The sequence below is a fragment of the Nannospalax galili genome, unplaced genomic scaffold (assembly GCF_000622305.1).
Source record: "Nannospalax galili isolate Female #2095 unplaced genomic scaffold, S.galili_v1.0 scaffold185, whole genome shotgun sequence".
In the NCBI taxonomy this organism is placed as follows: Eukaryota; Metazoa; Chordata; class Mammalia; order Rodentia; family Spalacidae; genus Nannospalax; species Nannospalax galili.
In genome coordinates, this window is record NW_008355474.1 from 902,141 (window position 1) to 923,972 (window position 21,832).

The 21,832-nt window shown below is 42.4% G+C and overlaps 1 protein-coding gene across 5 annotated transcripts; it reads right to left on the minus strand.

The window, feature by feature from the left end:
• Nucleotides 1-1,731: 1,731 nt before the first annotated feature.
• Prc1 (protein regulator of cytokinesis 1) lies at nucleotides 1,732-21,179 on the minus strand. 5 transcript variants are annotated; one of them, XM_017803091.2, is made up of 15 exons: nucleotides 21,022-21,179; nucleotides 14,714-14,846; nucleotides 14,064-14,186; nucleotides 13,424-13,657; nucleotides 13,178-13,348; nucleotides 11,536-11,685; nucleotides 11,107-11,254; nucleotides 9,648-9,784; nucleotides 8,811-8,906; nucleotides 7,524-7,670; nucleotides 7,225-7,335; nucleotides 5,082-5,192; nucleotides 4,558-4,657; nucleotides 4,126-4,167; nucleotides 1,732-2,344 (listed from the first exon to the last, which is right to left on the minus strand). In XM_017803091.2, the coding sequence occupies exons 1-14, from the start codon at nucleotides 21,030-21,032 to the stop codon at nucleotides 4,148-4,150; spliced, it is 1,692 nt and encodes a 563-aa protein (XP_017658580.1). In that variant the 5' UTR covers nucleotides 21,033-21,179; the 3' UTR covers nucleotides 1,732-2,344; nucleotides 4,126-4,147. The 5 variants fall into 5 exon arrangements, with proteins under 5 accessions (XP_017658580.1, XP_029411774.1, XP_008851008.1 ...); XM_029555914.1 differs by having other exon boundaries at nucleotides 4,126-4,164; nucleotides 4,481-4,657; XM_008852786.3 differs by having other exon boundaries at nucleotides 4,481-4,657.
• Nucleotides 21,180-21,832: the final 653 nt, after the last annotated feature.

Sequence of the window (21,832 nt, forward strand, 5' to 3'; positions counted from 1 at the left end):
GACTTGAATTCAGTTCCTAGGACCCACATGGTGGCTAACAGCTGCCTATAACACCAGTTCCAGGGGATCTGATGCTTTCTTCTGCCCTCTGCAGGCACTGCATGACACAGGTGCACTTACATACAGGCAGGCAGAACATACACATAAAATATAAATGAATCTTTTTGTCTTTTTGAGACAGGGTCTCCCTGTAGTTCCAGCTGGCCTGAAACTTGCTATGTAGACCAGGCTGGCCTTGAACTCACAGAGATCCACCTGCCTCTGCCTCCCAAGTGCTGGGACTAAGGGTATGCGCCACCACACCTGGCTAATAAAAATCTTTTATAATAATTTTTGGGCTGGAAAGATAGCTAAGCAGTTAAGAGCATGTACTGCTCTTAAAGGATACTTGAGTTCAGTTCCCAGCACCTACATGTTGGCTCACAACCACCTGGAATTCCAGCTCCAGGGGAATCCAATACTCCTGGCCTCTGCAGGTACCTACACTCACGTGCATACAGACACATACGCATATAATTTAAAATAAAAAAAATTAAGCCAGGTGTGGTGGTGCACACTTTTAATTCCAGCACTCAGGAGGCAGAGGCAGGCAGATCTCTGAGTTTGAGGCCAGCCTGGGCTACATAGTGAGTTCCAGGTCAGCTGGGGATAAAGGAAGACCCTGTCTCAAAAAGACCGTAAAAAATTTTTTTACATTTAAAAAAATTTTATGAGTGTTGTGCCTGCATGTGTGTAAGTTCATCTGTGTCATCCAGTGCCCACAGAGGACAGAAGAGGGTGTCAGATCCCTGGAACTAGAGTTACGGATAATTGTTAGCTGACATGTGGGTTCTGGGATTTGAACCTGGGTCTTCTACAAGAATAGTCAGTGCTCTTAACCGCTGACCAGCTCTTCAGCCCCTAAAATTATTTTTAGAGTTAATTCTCTTAACTCTATTCTGAGAATAAGAGATTCTTAATTGAGAAATGCACAAAGAATATAAAAATCATACTCAAGAGATGGGCATGGTGGTACATTCCTTTGATCTCAGCACTCGGGAGGCAAGCCAAAAAAAAAAAAATCATACTCATAACTGAAAATTTCTTATAAGTCCTTTTAATCTTTTAGTTGGTTTAATCCACAGGCCAAAACAACCAAAGAATTGATTTGGGGAAAAATAAAAACAAACACCACATGTAGTTTTTGAACAATAACTATATACATTTTAATTTATTTTAAGAATATATTTATATTTTAAAAACAGAACATATATATGTGACTAAACAACATGCTGAAGCCTACAGACCAAGTCCATACTGGTAAGTTTTTAGGAACCATTTAATGTGTTGACAGAACTGGCACAGCAGAGTAAGAATAAATAATAGTGCTTTGGGAAGAGCAGTAGTGATGGACAGTGTAGATAAAGGAGGAGCCTCACTATGGATGCTATTGCAGGAACAACTCCTTCATAGTGACTTGTGCAAAGTTGCTAAGTCCAGGACAAAATGGCCCAACCCACTCAGACAGCCTCTCCATTTGGTTGGCAACTGCAGGGGGTAGAACTTAGCATAGTAGGAAATGGGACAGGGGGACTAGAACCAGAGAAAAATCTCAAGAAACAGTTCAGACAAGCATGTATGCTCATATACACATATACCCCACCCATAAAGACTGTACTATATAACACAACTATACAACTAACAAAGAAGCTCTCATCCTCCCTGCTACTCTTTGACAGGTCATGTCATCTCAAATGCTGAACCACAAGACATCTACATCAGGATGAGTGATGGGGACAGGCCTCTAGATAAGAACAAAGTAATCATAGCTATAGCATTAATTGAATATCCCTACACAAAAAGATGTTAATTTCTAATTATAAATCTACAAGTCAGAATTACTTCATGTCTCATACCCCAAGGTTGGGCACAGTCAATCATTTTCCAATATAAAGGTGAAATAAAACCTTGATCATTCTTCATCAAGTAGAATAATGGGGTAAGGAAAGAATTTCGGTACCAGATGTTAAAATTCATACTTAACTGACACAAATTAAGTTTTAAGGTATTTCTCGAGTGAAAAATAAAAACGGGTTCCACAGACCCACTATACCTATAAAGGATTTTCATCTGTCACACTCATTCATGTCTAAGATAGGCTCATGGTAGCAAACCTGTCCAGGGTTTCAAACATGCCTAAACTGAAGAAAAACTATAAAGTCACCCTGTATAATATAAGTCTAAGCACAGTCTAGGCACAGGAAGCCACAGTTGACTGACTGGTCAGGGATTCTCAGGATTGGATGTTGGTTGAATTGAGGATTCGAGAAGTAACATCAGATTTGGAAGCCTTTGAAAGTTCTCGCTGTTGAAAAATAAAGAACATCAGTGACAGCACTACCCTATCATGCATACCCCTCCATTCTAAGCATGGTTAAGTGTCAGCAGAAAGCACCCCCAGGACAGTTTCCCTGAGTCAGTTTCTTAGCATATGCTGTACTAGGAACAGACAGTGAAGAACTCTGAGAATCATTCTGTTAGTCATAGGCCAACACATGTGCACACATGCCCCTGCCCACTGTCCTCAGCCAGTCCACTCTATAAAGCCTTACCAGAGAAACCCATTACAAAGCTACTTCACAAAGCAATGCCTGGAGTTGTCTGAGTTGTCTTAACAGAAAGCAACAAGCTTTTTTTTTTTTTTTGCTGGGGACAGAACCCAGGACCTTGTACATGCTAGATAGAAGCTTTTGTTTCTTGAGTCCTTTGTAAATCACTGGGCCAGACCATTTATCTATCAATCCCTGGGGCTGAGGGCCTTGTAACCTGCTGGTGATTTGATCTCATGCTGGAGTACATGGTGGAGAAGCAGAAGATAAAGCTTGAATGGTCACTGAGAAAGACAGTTATTAGTAGGGGTTAATTGAGTAGCTTTTGTGCTGCCTGGTGGAGTCTTATCAGCCAAAGCAACCAATACCAGATGAACCCCCTCTAGGCTTAGCCAGAGATAGGCAGGTATGATTAGGCTTCAAAAAGATGAAATGGGCTTTGGCTGAGCAAGCAAAAATAGGGAAGCTGGACCTGCTGTCCAGCAATCAACTAGCCAGAACTATATATACCCATTTCTATAGGTAGAAATACCACACAGGTAATTGTAGAGAAGGGCCAGGACAGTGTCAATGTTCCAAACTGGCCAAACCCATTATATATCCCATTCTCCTCTTTGGTAACAAGAGAGGAGGCAGCCTAGGCTTTAACTTAGTATTCCCCACAAGGGTGAAGGTAACCTCACCCCTTACTGGTAAGACATCAAGGGAAGAGAGAGCATCTGGTTAAGAAAAAAGCATTGCAGTTACATGTTAGTAGATTCAGATCAGGATACTAGAAGATGGAGACCACACTGTGAAAATCTACTTCCAAGCCAGGTGTGATGGTGCACACCTTTAGTCTGAGCACTTGGTAAGCAGAGGTAGGTAGGTGGATCCCTGAGTTCCAGGCCAGCTGGGGCTACAGGGAGACCCTGTCTCAAAAACACCAAAAAAAAAAAAAAAAAAAAAAAAAAAAGTACTTTCACCCAGTGCTTTACACATACCTTAGTAGCTCAATGTGGTATAAAGAAATAAAGGCAAGGAAATGAGCATAGGTCAGTGAACACAGACAGTAAGTGATTCAGCCCTGAGGGTTAGTAAGGCATATACTCCAGGAAATAATCAGCACACAGGCCAAGAACCTCAGTATAAGCAGCACACAGCTGGGGCTCTCATCCCCATATGATGGGGTCTTTGGTATCACAGTTGGGAATAGTGAGGCAGTTGGGTTTTTTTTTGTTTTGTTTTGGTTAAACAGGTTAAAAAAATATCTTTGCATAATCTTAGGTGGGGCTGAGAATCCAAGCCTGAATAAGTTTTCTTACTAGTCAGCAAGTTAGTCTATCAGAAACATAAACCAGATATATATTTTTGGAGTCTATAATAGGAATTCTTGTTTTCTTCGTTTAAAAAAAGGAAAAAAAAGGTTCTCTGATGATACAGGATACAGCTGAGATTATGGGTTAGTGTAGTCCTGTGCCCAGATGAGAATGAAGCCAGCAGATGACAGATCAGTTTGGAAAGGGGACATGGGACATGCAGGGGTTGCCATACAGACCTGAAGCCCAACATTGGAGCTGTCAGAGAGGGATGGATCCTTCTAAGAACAAAGAATTAAGACAATTACCAAGAACTCCACCAAGAGAGCACCAGGGCGGTGATTAGCAGGTTACCCCCTGCAGCCAGGGAGTGGTACAGCTTAAGCAGAAGGATCCAGATTAAATGTTTTGTTGCTGACATCAACTTCCTTCCTATATACTCTTACACCACCCACACCCTCACCATGATCAAGGCAGGAAAGGGATTCTCAGCCTCCCAGGTAACTGTCCTGACTAAATAGCCTAGGAAGATACCCACTGTGCCCCAACTGTGTGCTCCCCAGAGACTGGTAGATATTAGAAAAGGTGAATTACCGCAAACTCAGAATAGGTGCTGGCAACAGAATTAATGCTGCAGTTGTGCTGGAGGGGGGTCGAGCCAGAGTACCCACCGCTCAGGATGCTGCCATTGAGCTCCATGTTCTCCTTGTTGGCCCCAAGCCGGGCAGATCGAGGTGTTTTCTTTCCAGAACACATAGAATTGACAACTGACTACAGAGAAAGGAAAAACATCCATCTAGTATCACCTTAGAATGAATGTACATATACACAAAACCCCTAATAGCTAATACCACATTTATACCACTCATATGTCTGTAATCCTACACTTAGGGCTTTATAAAATGTGCAGGCTTGGTTGTTTGTTTTTTTTTTTGAAATGGGGTCTCACTTTGTAGCTGGTCTGGAACTTGCTGGAATTCACTTTGCAGCTGGTCTGTAACCCAGGCTGGCCTTGAAGGATCCACTTGACTCTGCCTCCCAAGTGCTGGGACTAAAGGGGGTGTGCCACTACACCCAGCTTTCTTTGTTAACTCTTAATAATCACCAAACCCATGAATCTTAGAAACTAGGTAAGTAGAAGGCTTCTGAGAAAACAGGTAGTACACAGGGATGTGCTTGTACAGAGCATACTAACCTTGCTGCCAGAAGGAGGAAGTCGAGACACAGGGGAGCGGTACATTGTTCCCCCAAAGACAGGTCGAATGCTGTTATTGGGTGTAGCACTGGATATGGTGGTAGTGTTCAACTAAGGAGAAGAGCAGACACATGACAGATGTGAGGTAAGACTTTCTAACAACCCAGCTCTGCCCAACAGAGAAGTGAGCATGAAAGCATTCAGAGCTTCCATGGTAACGTCAGCTGTGCATAACAGTGCATAGCTTTAAGGAAACTCAAGCAATGATCAAAGCCTATTTATACCTACCAGATGGAACTGTAAACTGATAGAACCACTTATGGCACAACATACCTGCAATTTGACCCAAACATTCTACACAAGAAAAATTATATATTTACATAAAGACTTACACACAATGTTTTGTTTTGGGAGATGGTCTTAGTATGTAGCCCTGGTTGGCCTCCAACTCACAAAGATCTGCCTGTCTCTGTCTCCCAAGTGCCCAGCTGTTTATAGCAATTTTTTCTGTAATAGCTCAAAGTTAGAAACAAATATCCCTTGACAGGTGACAAGGACTGAAACAGTCATAAGATGGAATATTGCTCAATAACAAAAATGACTTATTACATGCAACATGAATAAATCGCATAAACATGTTAAATGGAAGAAACCCTACAAAATATACTGCATGATTCTATTTATATAAAATATTATAACATGCAAATGAATCTTTTGTGACTGAGCAAATCCCTGGTTGCCAGCAGCTGATGAAGGAGGAGGGGAATACAAAGTAGCACTAGGAGTCTTACATGTCCATTATTTTGATTGTGGTGATTGATGGTACTGTGGTATATACACATATCAAAACCTAACAAAATACACTTTAAATATTACACCTTTATAAACATTTTTATTTTGAGTGTATGAGTGTCATGCCTACATAGTATGTAAGTATACCCGTCGTGCAGTGTCAGAGGACAGAAGAAAGTGTTGGATCCCCTGGAGCTGGAATTATGGATGGTTGTTAGTCACCATGTGGACGCAAGGATTCAAACCCAGGGCTTCTCAAGAGCAGCCAGTGTTCTTAATTGCTGAGCCATCGCTCAAGTTCCAAATATTATATCTTTATTATACTCAAAAGTTATAAACCTTAGTTATAAAAGTTATAAACTAAGGAGAAGAGCAGACACATGACAGATGTGAGGTAAGACTTTCTAACAACCCAGCTCTGCCCAACAGAGAAGTGAGCATGAAAGCATTCAGAGCTTCCATGGTAACGTCAGCTGTGCATAACAGTGCATAGGTATTTCTTTTTGAGATAGGGTCTCCCTGTAGCCCCAGCTGGCCTAGAACTTGCTATGTAGATCAGGCTGGCCTTGAACTCACAAAGATCGGCCTGCCTCTGCCTCCCAAGTGCTGGGATCAAAGGTGTGCACCACCAAACCTGGCATAAACTTTTTTTTAGTGTTGGTGATTCAACCCTGGCCTTGCACATGCTTTACCTCATTTTTTAAAAAATGTATAAAATGCTAGGTGTGGTGGCTCATGCCTATAATCCCAGCACTCTAGAGGCGGTTACTAAAAGCATGAAAGTTGTCTTTTATCTAGTACTGAGATACCTAGTACCTGTTGGAATAAAAGGGTGACAAACTTTTGAAAGCTGTTAACACAGAACGCTGGAAATTACTAGGTCCCAAGAGTTTAATGCAAGGACTTAGTAAATAACTGGCAGACAACAGAGTTGGCCACTCCTTAAAGTCATTATAAGCTTCTACTCAGCATTAAACTTTTATTCTATTCACTCTCAAATAGATTCAGCCTGGAAAGGCAAAAATCCTTTTACCTTCTTTTTTTTTTTTTTTTTTTTTTTTTTTTTTTTTTTTTCCTGTTTTTTGTTTTTTTTTTTTTTTTTTTTTGTTCTTTGTGAGACGGGGTCTCCCTGTACCCCCAGCTGTCCTGGACCTCACTGTGAAGACCAGGCTGGCCTTGAACTCACAGAGATCCGCCTGCCTCTGCCTCCCGAGTGCTGGGATTAAAGGCGTACACCACCACGCCCAGCCCTTTTACCTTCTTAAGTAGTAGGACAGAAGGCAAGAAAGAGCAAAGAACCCTAGCTTCCCCACTTCCTTACAAACAGCAACAGCATGAAGATCAAATGTACCTTGCGCACTTTGCCGGGGGTGGTAGGAGTCAGCCCTCGACGCTTGTTAGGTGTCCGGGGAGTACTGCCATACAGCATCTCTGTCTCCATCTGCTTCTTATTCTTTAGTTGCTGTATGAAAATCAGAAGCAACAGTGATGGGCTCCAGTAAGAAAGCAGGGCAAACCTAGGGGAAAATCTCTGCAGCCTGAGATAGGAGCTGCTGCAGTCAACCTATTCTTCAACCAGCCGTGATGCCTGGCAGAGATGCTAGCTTACTCAAATTGCTCTTCTTTTTCCAATTTGTGTGCATAACTTACTCTTTCCTGTTTGGCTTTTTCTTTCTCCAACCGATGTAATTCCCACTGTTCTGCAACATATTCCATGAATTTCTGCCCATTCACCACAAATGCCATTGATTGCTCTTGTTCCCACTTTTCAATCCGTGCTTTCAACTCCTCTTCTAGCTGAGGCCAGAAACAAAGACATACTATGTCAAATCTTTGGTGTTCACCTCAAATGTAAGAATTACCCTAAAGAAAGACTGTCTTTCCCAGAATATCATCAGCCTAACTTCAGATAGCTGGATCCATATGGATATAGGTCAGAGTGACCAGAAACCAAAGGCTAGAGATGGTTCATTCAAGACATACACTAAGGTAGAAAAAGGCAAAGACCTGGTCTGAAAACTGAGGTTTTGATGCCTAAGTTGAAGGTAGCACTGGGATAATCAGAAACAATAGCTAGACAATAGCTAGACAGGGTATATTATGAACAGGACTATGGAACCACACCATTTAGGTTTCAATATGGAATCAACCTCTTACTGGCTATGAAAGGTAAGTTCAACCCCTCAGAATCTCAGTTCATTCATCTCTAAACATGGAAATAATATCAACCTATAGAGATATAGAGATATGAATAAAATAATATCTGGCATAAGTCAATAAAGGCTATTAATAGAAGACAGTAATAAAGCCCATAGCATGTTATAAAAGCTTGCCTTATAGGTGAATTGTTACCCCACAATTCATTTTGGAGCCTTAACTCCCAGTATTTCATTGTTACTATCTGGAGACAGTCATTAGAAAGTTAAATGAGTTCACGGCTGAAGAGATAGCATAGCAGTTAAGAGCACTGACTGCTCTTGCAGAGGACCCGGGTTCAATTCCCAGCACCCACATGGCAACTACGAACCATCCTTAACTCCAGTTCCAGGGGAATCCGAAACCCTCTTCTGACCTGCACAACACAGGTACACTCACATGCATGCAGGCAATACACTCATACACGTAAAATAAAAATAATAAAATATTTAAAAAAAAAAAAAGTGAGTTTAAACTAGGTCATCAGGAAAGGCTCTAATCCAATAGGACTGGTGGTGATGAGGACAAAGACAGAGAGGAAAGACCATGTGAAGACATGGAACAGAAGATGGCCATCTCTAAGCTAACAAAAAGGTCTCAGAAGAGACCCAGTCCTGGCAACACCTTCATCTCATAGTTCTAGCTTCCAGAAGCAGATGAATTTCTAGTAAGCCAACTATTCTAAGGTACTTTACTATGGCAGCCCTAGAAAACTCACATAGTGACCCCAAACAATGTTACCTTAGGGAGTGTTTTCTGGAGCTTTGCCCGTTGCTTTTCTTCTTTTAGAAGATTTCCTCCCCGGTTTGTAAACCGACTTGGATCTGAAGCTTTTCTCTATGAAAAATACATTTTATTAGACTAAAACCTAGAAGAGTGGGAGATGACTCAGTTGGTAAAGTACCTTGGAGGAATAACCAGTGTTCTTAACCGCTGAGCCATCTCTCCAGCCCTAATCAGTACTTTTTAAAATTTTATTATTTTTATTTTATGTGTATGAGTGTTATGCCTATATGTGTGTAAGTATACCCGTCACACAGTGCCCAAGGATGTCAGAGCCCTTGGAACTAAAGCTACAGATGGCTGTTAGCCACCATGTGGGTGCTGGGAATCGAACCTGGGTCCTCTGCGAGAACAACCAGTGCTTTAACCACTGAGTCATCTCTTCAGCCCCCTAATTTGTATTCTTGACAAATTGCTTGACTGCCACAGCCTATAAAAATTAAGTATGGGGGCAATAATTCTTTTATTTCTTCTCTTATATATGGGTGTGTAAACCAGTGAAGCTGCTTTATCTCTGTATTCATAATTCCTTTTCCTTTTTTTTTCTCAACCAAAAGGAATACCTGAAAACTAGTTGCAAAATCTCTCAGTTTATTTTGCACCTCCAAGTCCTACTTTCCTACTTATAAATTTTCTTTTTTTTCTTTGAAAAACAGGCTGGCCTGGAATTCATGGTAACCCTCCTGCCTCAACTTCCCAAATCCTGGGATTAAAGGTGTGAGCCATCAAACCTGGTATGCTTTCATGATGCATCATTTTACTCTAGAGAAGAACAGACAAAAACTAGGGCATTACCTCAAACTCTAGGAAAAGCTTCCAGCTCTCTTCCCACTTCTGGACACCTTCAAATAGCTCCTTGTGAACTTCATAATAGTTTCTTAACCGTACAATCTCAGTATCATGAAGATGGAGCAGGTTTTCTGTGTAGTCCTCTGCAACAGATAGGCTTAGTAGTTTAGTATTCCAATTAACTAACTCACCACCACCCCAAAATGGAAGATTTCCTCCTTATAATAAAATTATACAGGAACTTGGTGGCATGCCTTTAATCTCAGCACTCTAGAGGAAGAGGCAGATGGATCTTTGGTGAGTTCCTGGCCAACCTGGTCTATATAGTGAGTTGTAGGCCAGCCAGGGCTACATAGTGAGATTCTGTCTCAAAAAAACAAAACAAACCAGCTGGGTGAGGTGGCGCAAGCCTTTAATCCAAGCACTTGGGAGGCAGAAGCAGGCAGATCTCTGTGAGTTCAAGGCCAGCCTGGTCTACATAGTGAGTTCTAGGTCAGCTGGGGCTACAGGGAGACCCTATCTCAAAAAGATACCCCCCCTCAAAACAAACCAAAAAAATTTCAATCAAGGACTGGAGAGATGTTCGGTAGTTAAGAGCACTGACTGCTCTTGCAGAGGACCCAGGTTCAATTCACAACACCCACATGGCAGCTAAGAACCATCCATGACTCATTCTGTATGAAAAAAAAAAAACCAAAAAAAAAAACCCAACCAAAAACAAAAAAACCCCCTAAAAACCAAAACAACCCATAGAGGGTTGGAGACATGGCTCAGCAGTTATGAGCACTGGCTGCTCTTGTAGAGGACTGGGGTTCAGTTCACAGCCTCCACATGACAGCTTTCCAGTTCCAGGGGAATCTGAGGCCCTCTTCTGGCCTCCACAGGCATTGTGTGCATGTAGTACAAGATATACAAACACTCTAACACATGCAATAAAAACAGCTAAATCAGGGGCTGGAGAGATGGCTCAGTGGTTAAGAGCACTGACTGCTCTTGCAGAGGACCCGGGTTCAATTCCCAGCACCCAAATGATGGCTAACAACCATCCATAACTTCAGTTCCAGGGGAATCGGATGCCCTCTTCTGATCTCCGTGGGCACTACACTACATGGGTGCACTTATACACATGCAGGCAATACACTCATAAAAATAATAAAATATTAAAAACAAACAAACGAAAAATCATAACACTCAGGAGGCAGAGACAGGCAGACCTCTATGAGTTTTGAAGGCAGCCTGGTCTACACAATTAAGTTCCAGGCCAGCCAGGGGTACACTGTGAGACCCTGGCTCAAAAGAATGATGTACCTTAGTGCCTTCCTGACATGAAGACTAAGTGAGATAATATTTTTAAGAGTTGGCTATATCTGCTCAGAGCTAGAAATATAGAACTTCATGTTAAGTGTTTGGGCTTGTAAAAGATCACTGAGGCAGGCCACATAAAGATTACTACCTCTGTACTAACCAGTATAGTAAGGGGCAAAAGCTTGTCTCTGCTCCTGGCTATAAAAACACTGGTCCCAGAACTGAGCCAGCTCCATACGAATTGCCTCAATCACTTTCTTTATGTTTTGCATTTTCAGTTCTTCCAACCGATCCACTTCTAATTGCAGCTGAAAGAAAAAGACAAGAGTTATAGCCGTAACTTTTATACCCACTTAGGTTTATAAAATATCTTTCTGCATTTCAATAAAATTGCAACAAAAGCTACAGAGATAAATCAACATGCTTTATAACATTAGAGGAGCCAGAAATCTAAGAAAAGTGTCCATAAAATAAAACAGGCTATTTGCTACTCTTTGCTGGCCCAAGGAAAATGCCAGTAAGGACGTCAGGCTGGACCCAAAAAAGCTCATAGAACACCATTTGCCCAGCATTCATTGGGTTTTCTTACCGCATTCCTGACTTTGGCTTTTGATCCAGTCATATTTATGGCCGTAGAGTCTCTTTCTTCTTTAGGCATTTGTAACCTGTCCCAGAGCTCTCGGATTTGAGCACGGAGCCCCTCACACTCTGCTTCATTTTGTGATTTTTTCACTTCCAGCTACAGCAACGAAAGGCAGTGGTTATACCCTAATAGCAAAGGCTGGCTTTCTGGACTACCCAGAGAGGAAGGTCTATGCCTAGGAGGAGAGAAAGTACTTTCATGAAGCCCATACACATTCCTATTCTAAGTAGTCCAGGCCCAGGCTAATTTTGAACTTGACTCAACCTCCTAAGTGCTGAGATTATAGTTCAGGTATATATTATCACACCTGGCTTTTTTTTTTTTTTTTTTTTTTTTTTTAAATCCAAAATGTGTTTATTGGGATGGTTTCTCACTCATCTTGATTCAGGGTACTTTTAGTGCTGCTTCCTCCTAAAGGCACATTCTTCTGTCAGCCTAGCTTTTCCTCCTGTAGGAGCAGCCAACACAGAAGAACATCATTTGCGCATGGCTAAACACGATAGCATCCTGGGCATTTCACATCCATGAATTAGGAACTGGGGCTCTGTACCAGGCACTTCCTATGTTTTCTCTTCTCTTCTGGAGAGGGATGAAAGAAATCCCTTCTGAGATACATATTCTCATAGCGAGGTTATCACTGCCAGAAAGGCACCTGGCTCATTTTTACATGAATGCTAAGAGGCATGTTTTCATGTCTTCTGAACATAGGCTATAAGGCTGTCATTATAGTACTTCAGACCTAGAATAGGATTAAATTTTTATTTTTTTTTTTGGTCTTTCTGAGACAGGGTCTCCCTGTAACCCAGCTGGCCTGGAACTCACTATGTAGACCAGGCTGGCTTGAACTTACAGTAATTCGCCTGCCTCTGCCTCGGGAGTGCTGTGATTAAAGGCATGCACCATCACACCCGGCTAAATTTTTGAATAATTTTTTCCATTAAGCACTATGCTAATTCAAATGGTTAATGCTATTTCAATAAAATTTTCATTTACTATTCTAAGAACGGTAAAATTTGTATTTATTTACATATAAAGATTTGTTGCTTTTAATAAACAAAGGTCAGGGCTGAGGACAGGGCTCAGAGATAGAGCATTTGTTTACCATTCATGAGACGCCCCTAGGTTTAGGGTAAGTTCAAGTCCTATTACCAAAAAAATAAGTAAATTGGGGCTGGGGACATAACTGTCAGTAAAATGTTTCCCGTATGAGAATCTGAGTTCAGTCCTAGAACCTACATAAAGCCAAGCTTAGCAGCACGTGCTTGTAATCACATTGCTGGTGAGGCAGAGACAGATCTCTGAAGATCACTGGCCAGCCAGCCTAGCCTAATGAACAAGCTGAGCCCCCAGTCCCAGTGAGACCTTGTCTCAAACAAGGTAGATGGCTCCAGTAGTTGACCTTTGGCTTCAAGTGCGCGCGCACACACACACACACACACTAAATAAATGGATACATAGTTATGTTTGCCCTCCCTTAGACTTAACTTGCATTGGCTCCTTATTTAAGACTAAAGAAAAAAGAAAAAGCTGTCAGTTTTTTCAAACTGCTGAATACTACTGAGATGCTACACCATAATTTGACCATTACCTGCTGTAGCAACTTCTGTAGTGTTGCAATATTCTCCAACGATAAACAAAAGGCACTTTCATCTTCACACACCACATCTCTTTCAAAGCTCGTGTCTGGAGTGTGTTCTAATTCTTCCATACACAGTATGATTTGTCTCTTAATGCTGACGAATTGTTCATGCCTAGATTCCTAAACAACAGAACTATTATAAGATATGTGAAGGCCAAATGAACTTTCAGGGTAGTACAAATGTAGGTAGTGTACCTTTGTTTCCCTCAAAGTTGCCACATGTTGTCTGAAGAGGTTCAGCTGTTCTAAGGTGGGAACAGAGGTGCTGTCAATGTCATAGTGGGGCATGCAAAGAATTTCACACAGTTCTTGATCTTGTTCTTGAAGTAGCTTAAGCTCTTGCTTTCTTTCCCTTTTCTGTCTTCTCATCAATTCTACTTGAGTGCGCAAATCTTTTTCTAGTTGTAAGACAGTTGTTTCTCCTTCTTCCTGTATAAGATAACACAAAACTATTATAAGATCCCAAGTGAGTCTTTTTTTCTTTTCTTTCTTTCTTTTTTTTTTTTTTTTTGGCTTTTTGAGACAGGGTCTCCCTGTAGCCCCAGCTGTCCTGGAACTATGTAGACCAGGCTGGCCTTGAACTCACAGAGATCCACCTGCCTCTGCCGGTGCAAGAAGTTTTTGATAATGTATTAGTGGCTTCATCTATTAACATGGCAACTCTACCTATATGAAGATTACTTTACTAGAATTATTAGCTAGACGGCATGTCTTTTATATTTCTCATGTCTAACACTACCCCTGCAAAGAAGCTTTCCATTTGCTGCCCTAAGTCAACATGTCTTCCTAAATCTCAGCCCCAAATCAATCTCCCAAGGCCTGTGCTGTCACATACCTGAAATGGCTTGACTTGTAACTCACTGCATAGGGTGCTCAGCTCTTTTTGGCAGATGGATATGCTTTTGAGAAGCCTTTCCCTGAGGCTCTCCTCTTCAGCAATCATCCTATCCAGAAGATCCTGTAAGAGAAAATGGTCCATAAAAGTTGGGGTCCACTGGGAATATTGAAACAAAACAATAATAATAAATAAAAAACCCATAAAAATACCAAAATCCCTGTAACTTCAAAATTAGATAGATAGAAAAGACTAAACAAACAAAACCAGGAAAAGTCTGTGATATCCTAGAATGTGTGACCAGATATTTCTTTCTAAAAATTCTTTTCTTGGGCTGAAGAGATGGCTCAATGGTTAAGAACACTGTTCTTGCAGAAGACCTGGGTTTGAATCCCAGCACCCATATGGCAGCTAACAACTGCCCATAACTCCAGTTCCAGGAGATCTGATAATACTCTCTGTCCTCCGAGGGAATTGCATGACATGAGTGCACTTACCTACATGCAGGCATAACACTCACACAGATAAAATAAAAACAATAAATAAATAAAATATTTTTAAAAATTCTTTTATTATTATTGTGCTATCTCAACTGAGGCAGTAGCATCTCCACTGGCCCACTGCAAAGAGACCAGTGCCACTCAACTCACCTTGATGTGCTTCTTCACAACTTCGGTTCTTTGTAATCGTTGCTCCTCTGGAATCCCAATTAATTCCCATATTTCTCGAAGGCGAGTTAGGGCTTTCTGGAGACATACGATGGACTCCTCTGCCAGCACCTCACTGATAAGCAAAAAATAAAATCATTTGCCTGTAAGATCCACCATCACTGCCTTAAGACTAAAAGCAGTATTTTCAAGAACTAAATAGACTAGTTTCTCAGTGGCCTTAATACTAAAATAAATGAAAAAAAAACATATAGTTTAATGAACTCTTAACCATTCCCCTTTGTTAAACAAATGCCACACCAGCAAAATTATTATATTCATTCTGAAGAATATCTAACAACTTTGGTAAATGATTCTATATATAAAAGAAAATCCAGACAAAACATTCATGAAATAAACTCTTAACATAAGAGCGCACTGGTGACAACCTACTGCAAAAACAGCTGGCAAAAAGCTGGGCATGATCTTTGGGGAAGGGAGGTGGGATGAGAAGCAGAGGGTGTTCAGGGCATCCAAACTTCCATTCCCTTGGGTATCAAAGGGAGTAAGGAATGAGTGAGGATTGGAGCTAGGATGTATGAATGACCCTGTAAGGGCTGGGCAACCTCTGGTGTTACCTCAGTGACGTGGCCCCTTCCTGGGCTTCTCCATGCTTGTGATGGAGGGTGGCTGATAGAACCTAGGCCCATGTGATATATCTAGTCTATTTTGGCTGAGGGTGGTGGCGAACACCTTTAGTCCCAGCATGAAGGCAGAGGCAGGCAGATCTCTGTGAAGTTCAAGTACAGCCTGGTCTACACAGTGAGTTCCAGACCAGCTGGGGCTACAGGGAGACTCTGTCTCAAAAAGACAAAAAAATTAAAAATTAAAAATACCTAGTCTATTTTGGGCTGGGATCCACAGTTGGTTTGAAAAGTTATTTTGGGGAGGTATCTGTGAGATCAAGGCCAGCCTGGTTTGCATAGTGAGTTCCAGGCCAGCTGGGGCTATAGGGAGACCATAAAGACCAAAAAGATTTTGGTCTCAAAAAGACAAAGAAAAAAAAAAGATTCTTCTGCCTCATTCTGAGTGTTGAGATTACAGATAATTCAAATAATGGCTAAAATTAAAAAGATAACATCGTGTTGATGAACATGTAAGCAAGAGCAAATTTTCATACACTCCTGGTATGCTATATAAATTGGTACATTCATTTAAAAATGTAGTATATGCCTGTAATTCCAGAACATAGAAAACTAATGTAGGACACTGAGCTCCAGACCAGCCTGGGCTACATAGCAAGACCCTAAAAAAACAAAAACTTGACTTTATCTACTGAAACTGAACCCAGCAGTTCTACTTCTGTCACCAAAGACACATGAGTGGTCAAAGATATACTCATAATAGCATGGAAAGTGCAGACAGCCTAGACATCCACAGAATGGATCAATACCACATTCCTACAACAGAATACAGCAATGAATAGGAACAGATTATATACAAAACGGCTAAAGCTCTAAACATTATGCTGTGCTAGCAAGAAGGTTCAGTGAGTAAAGGTACTTGCCTCCACGCCTGGCAACCTGAGTTCAATCCCCAGAAACCTCATGGTGGAAGAAGAGAACTGACTTCTGCAAATAGTCCTCTAACCTCCACATGTGCACCCTGGTAGGAGTGCCCCCCCCCAAAATAAATGCAAAAATACAAAAGCAAAAAACATGGGAAGTTTGAACTATGGTAAATGAAAGAAGTCAAACACTACATATTATGATTCTTTTTTAAAAATATTTTATTTATTATTTTTTATGTGTATGAGTGTATTTCCTGCATTGTATATGAGTGCAACCCTGTTGAGGGCTTCAGATTCCCCTGGAACTGGAGTTAAGGACAGTTCGTAGCTGCCATGTGGATGCTTGGAATCAAACCCGGGACCTCTGCAAGAGCAGTCAGTGCTCTTAACCTCTGAGCCATCTCTCCAGCCCCTATATGATTTTTTATGAAACTTCTCTGACAGGAGGATTCATGTAGCTAATTAAGGAAGACCTTGAATCCTAACCCTTTTGTCTCTCCCTCTTGTGCCACCAAGCCCAACTGTTTTGTCTTGAAGAACCTTTTACTTTAAGATTATCTTTATGGGGCTGAAGAGCTTGGCTCAGTGGTTAAGGCTACTAGCTGCTCTCACAGAGAAGCGGGGTTTGGTTCCTAGTACCCACATGGCAGTCTGAAACTCCAGTTCCAGGGGATCTGACACCCGCTTCTGTAGGCATGACATGACATAGGCACACTTATACACCCTCAAGCAATACACTCATACATATAAAATAAATTAAAAACAATTAAAAAAATTTCTTTGGTCTTTTTGAGACAGGGTCTCACTGTAGCCCAGCTGGCCTGGAACTTGCTATGTAGAGGAGGCTGGTCTGGAACTCAGAGATCTGCCTGCCTCTGCCTCCCAAGTGCTGGGATTAAAGGTGTGTGCCACCACACCTGGCATAAAAATATTTTTTAAAAGACAAATCTTTATATAACATTTAAAGAACAGAAAATTTTCTCACCTTTTTTAGGTATAGTAAGATAACAGACTATTTTGACACCAGGGGAACTGGAGACAGGATATGCTCTGCTATCTATCAGCATAGGCCTTGGAACAAGTCACTTAAACTGTTGTGTTCCCACAAATGATGGGGTACAGACTCTCTTTGGTCTCCTTTCTGTCTCAGAGAACTCAGTGATTTTTACAAAGCACAAGCTTAGATCTCAAAAAAATCTAAGAATAGTCACACACATAAAAAAAACTTTAGGGGCTGGAGAGATGGCTCAGTGGTTAAGAACACTAGTTGTTCTTGCAGAAGACCTGGGTTCGAATCCCAGCACCCACATGGCAGCTAACAACTGTCTGTAACAACAGTCCCAGGGGATTAGACAGTCTCTTCTGACCTCTGCAGGCACTGTATGACATGGGTGCACTTACCTATTATGCAGGCAATACATGCATACACATAAAATAAAAATAAATTAAAAAAAACTTTAATATGCTCATAAACATTTCCCTAGTCATAAAATCCATCAGGCATCTGAGATCGTCCCCTCTACTCCAAAGGATTCACTCTCTCCTCAAGAAAACAGTTCAAATACCTTATCTTCCCACCTGTCAAACCTTCCAAGCCTTTAGAATTTTCTCTGAATTCTCTGGATAGTGCCTTTTGCCTAATTACCTGCAGCTAGTTTTCTTTTGTGCATTCAGTTCCCTTAGTCTGCCATGATGTCATCTGGACAGCTGTGAACATGTCACTTACCATCAAATCTTTACTATCTACACTTTGCAGGATCCTACAAGTTTTCAATAAATGTGAAAGCAATGGCTTGGAACTTCTACCAAAGATCCCCTATATTCTTAATGATCAGATACCACCAGTAGATTTACTCTCAGATCAAGGTCACTAGGATCTGTAACATATAGAAGGTAAAAATCATTTTTTCTGAATAAAAGAATCTAGCAAAATTGGAAAAGAATTTGATCTACAAAGGGCCAGTTAGTCATTCAACATCAGTCGTCAGGGACATGTAAATCGAAACCACGAGATACCATTTCATAGCTTGGCTATAATAAAAAAGACTGCTTATAGAATGCAAGATGATGCAGCCACTTTAGAAAATATTCCACTATTAAGTATTTTCTAAGAGAATTAAAAAGATGGCCATAGAAAAATTTGTAGAGGAATTTTGTATTTTTTTTCTTTAAAGAAAGGATTTTGCTGGCATGGTAAAACATACCTTTAATCCCAGCACTCAGGAGGCAAAGGCAGGCAGATCTGGGTGCGTTCAAGGCCAATCTAGTCTACATAGGGAGTTCCAGGCCAGCTGGGGCTACAGGAAGAGCCTGTCTCAAAAAAGACCAAAATCAAAAAAAAAAAGACATCAATTTGGGACAAAAATTTGAAGCCCTGAAATCCAACTGAAACCAAGACAAAGCACCAGCTATGATATGGTCCTCCTGTAATCCCAAGAAGACTTTGGCTCAAAAACATCTTTTAGCTGGGCAGGGTGGTGCATGTCTTCAATCAAGAGCCAGTTCTAGGCCAGCTGGGATTCTAGGGAGACCTAAACAAATTTTAAAAATTTTAATCTTTATTTTATGTGTACGAGTTTTGCCTGCTTGTATGTAAGTGCACCAAGGAGGCCAGAGGAGGGTGTCAAATTCCCCGAACTGGAGTTACAGACAGTTGTTAGCTGCTATGTGGTACTGGGAACCAAGTCTGGGTGCTCTGAACAGCACATGTTCTTAACTGCTGAGACATCTCTCTAGCCCAGTCCCTCTTTTTTTTTTTTTTTTTTTGAGACAAGATCTCAATATGTAACCCTTGTTGGCCTGGAACTCTGAGATCCACTTGCTTCTACTGAGATTAAAGCCATGTACATGCCACCACACACAGCTGTCTCAGAATTTAAAAAGCAAAAAATTCTTGAACATATATACACCTTTTTGGATTATTAATTTTATGTGTGTATTTTTATTTTATGAGTGTATTGCCTGCATGTATGTCTGCACCCATGTTGTGCAATGCCACAGAGGTCAGAAGAGGGCTTTGGATTCCCCTGGAACTGGAGTTAAGGACGGTTCGTACCTGCCATGTGGGTGCTGAGAATTGAACTCATTTTTTTTAAGACAATGCCTTACTATGTAGCCTGGCTGGCCTGGAACTCAGAGATCTGATAGCCTCTACCTCCCAAGTGCTAGGATTTAAAGGAGTGCACCAAGCCTGGCCTTTTTTATTGTTCTTTTTTTTTGAGACAGGCTCTCCCTGTAGCCCCAGTTGGCCTGGAACTCACAGAGATGGGCCTGCCTCTGCCTCCCAAGTGCTGGGACTAAAAGTGTGTCTCAAGTAGCCTAGGCTGGTCTTCTGATCCTCCAGTCTCCAACTCCTAAGTAGTGGGATTATAGAGGTGTGCACCACACCCGGCTGTTTCGGTTTGCTTATTTGAAACCTGGTCTCCTAGGTAGTAAAGGCTGTCCAGACTCAAACTCCTGCTTCAACCTCCTGAGATTTGTGGTTTACAGGCTACCACAGCCAGTCCCAAAATATACTTTGAATAAAAGTTTCTTTCCAATGACATTTAGGATTTCACTAGTCGTCATAATGCATCATTATCTTACTGGAGCTTAAATATGTCTTTCAGATGAGATTATCTCGAACCCTTAGCCTTATACTGAGTTTGTTTTCACACTGCAGACTAAGGATTTGTACTCCATTCCTGTTCTTCTGAGGGCAAGTATTAGGGGAAAAAGTCCTGATCAGAATCAGTAATCAAATCAGAATCAGTAATCTTATAAAGCCCCAGAGGAACCAATATGATCTAGAACTACAAACTAAAACCGAATCTTCACCCACTACTTTCAGATTATTTGTATAGCCTTAACAAAAAAGGCCTATACTGATACTTTATATGTTGAGAAGGCTGGCATTCAATTTCTTGCTCAAAGGGTTGGTCCTGGTCTGATTTCAGTGAAGTCAGATACTCCCAAGCCGTGTCTGAGAAAACTCTTAAAACACCCGGAAAAGAATTCCATAATTGGAGTTTGTTCACTTGCAAGAAAATCAAGCCATGTTTCCAATTCAGGTAAAATGCTAACACCGCAGGCTAGACATTTACAGCTTCACAGCTTTATTAATTTTAACGGCCGTTATGTAGCCAGTCTAATCTCAGTGTCTCCGAGTGACAGCACTGCAAGCCTGTTCCAGTACACCCCGCTTGCTTTAGGCATTTAATCCCAGAATTCAGAGTAGAGGCAGGCAGTTCTCTGTGAGTTCAAAGGCCAGCCCGGTCTACACAGCGAGTTCCAGGCCAGGGCTACACGGCGGGGCTCTGTCTTAAAGAGGAAAAAAGGAAATTTGAAGACCCCACCAAGACAGACTCAACACTTGGCCGGGAGCCTCAGGTGTCAGCAGCTGTACTTGAGATGCTGCCGGGTGGCGGGGAGCCGGGCTCTGCGGCGCCGGCGCCGAGGCTGCTCGAGCCCGCTAGTCTCGCCCGCAGCGCCGAGTCCCTGGCACCTGTGCTCGTCCGCCCGCGGGCTCCGCGCCCTGAGGGGAAGCCGGGTCAGGCCTTGTTTCCGCCCCGTCGGGGCAAACAGCCCCGCTCGTCGCCTCAGGCCCTGACGCCCTCAGGAGCCCGTAGTCCCGACGACCCCCGCCTCGCTGGCCCCGAGCGGACCTGACACCCGAGCCCCTGGCCTACGGGGCTCTGGAACTTCGCCCAGCCCCGCACCCTCAACAGGCGTCGCTCGCCCCCGCAACCCCGCCGATGCGCACCTTCTCCTCATGATGGACGCTCCAAGCGTGGTCCCTCACGCGGGACCGTGGACAATTACCCGCAGACGCCCAGGCCCTCGCTCGGGTCTCCGCTTCGCGAGCCGTTAAGTCGCGCGGAGTTCAAACTGAGCCGAAGGTGGGGCCGCCAGTCAATTGGTCCCGCGTCTAGCCTCTCTTAACGGAGCCCCGCCTTAATCCCGCCCCCAGCCGCTGTCTGTGGCGCCCTAGAGCAGTGGCCAGGAGAAAGCAAGAGCTGGGCGTGGGAAGTGCGGGCGCGGCGGCCCACAGACCTCAGGTCTGCGCGTGCGCTCACCCCAGCCGAAGTGCCTCTGGTTTCCAAAGCTCCGGGGCCGAAGGGCTAGGCTTCAATCCAAAAACGTCATCTGAGCCCCACCCGACGGCTCTATTTGGATTCGAAAAGTGCGCTACATCCCAGAGGTAACTGGGAAGCAGCAGAGAAGGCGGGATTCGCTCAGCAACTGGCTATTTTCCTGTCTCAACCGGAAAGCTTAGCATGTCGTTTCTCTGGCTCCACCAGCAACCCAACCTGACAAATTTTTGGTGGGAATCCTCCCGGAACATAGGAAAGCAGTACTAGAAAGACGAAGGGAAGGAGCAAACCAACCTCTGGGGCCTACCTTTGTAGATAAATTCACTCATTTATTTATTTAAAAAAAACCTCTTAGGTCACCATCATACTGAAGAGAAAACTCAGAGTGGCTTTTCCAACAGTCCAGAGGCTGAGGCAGGAGGATGGCAAACTCGAGACCGACCTGAGCTAGATAGTGAAACTTAGTCCAAAAAAAAAATA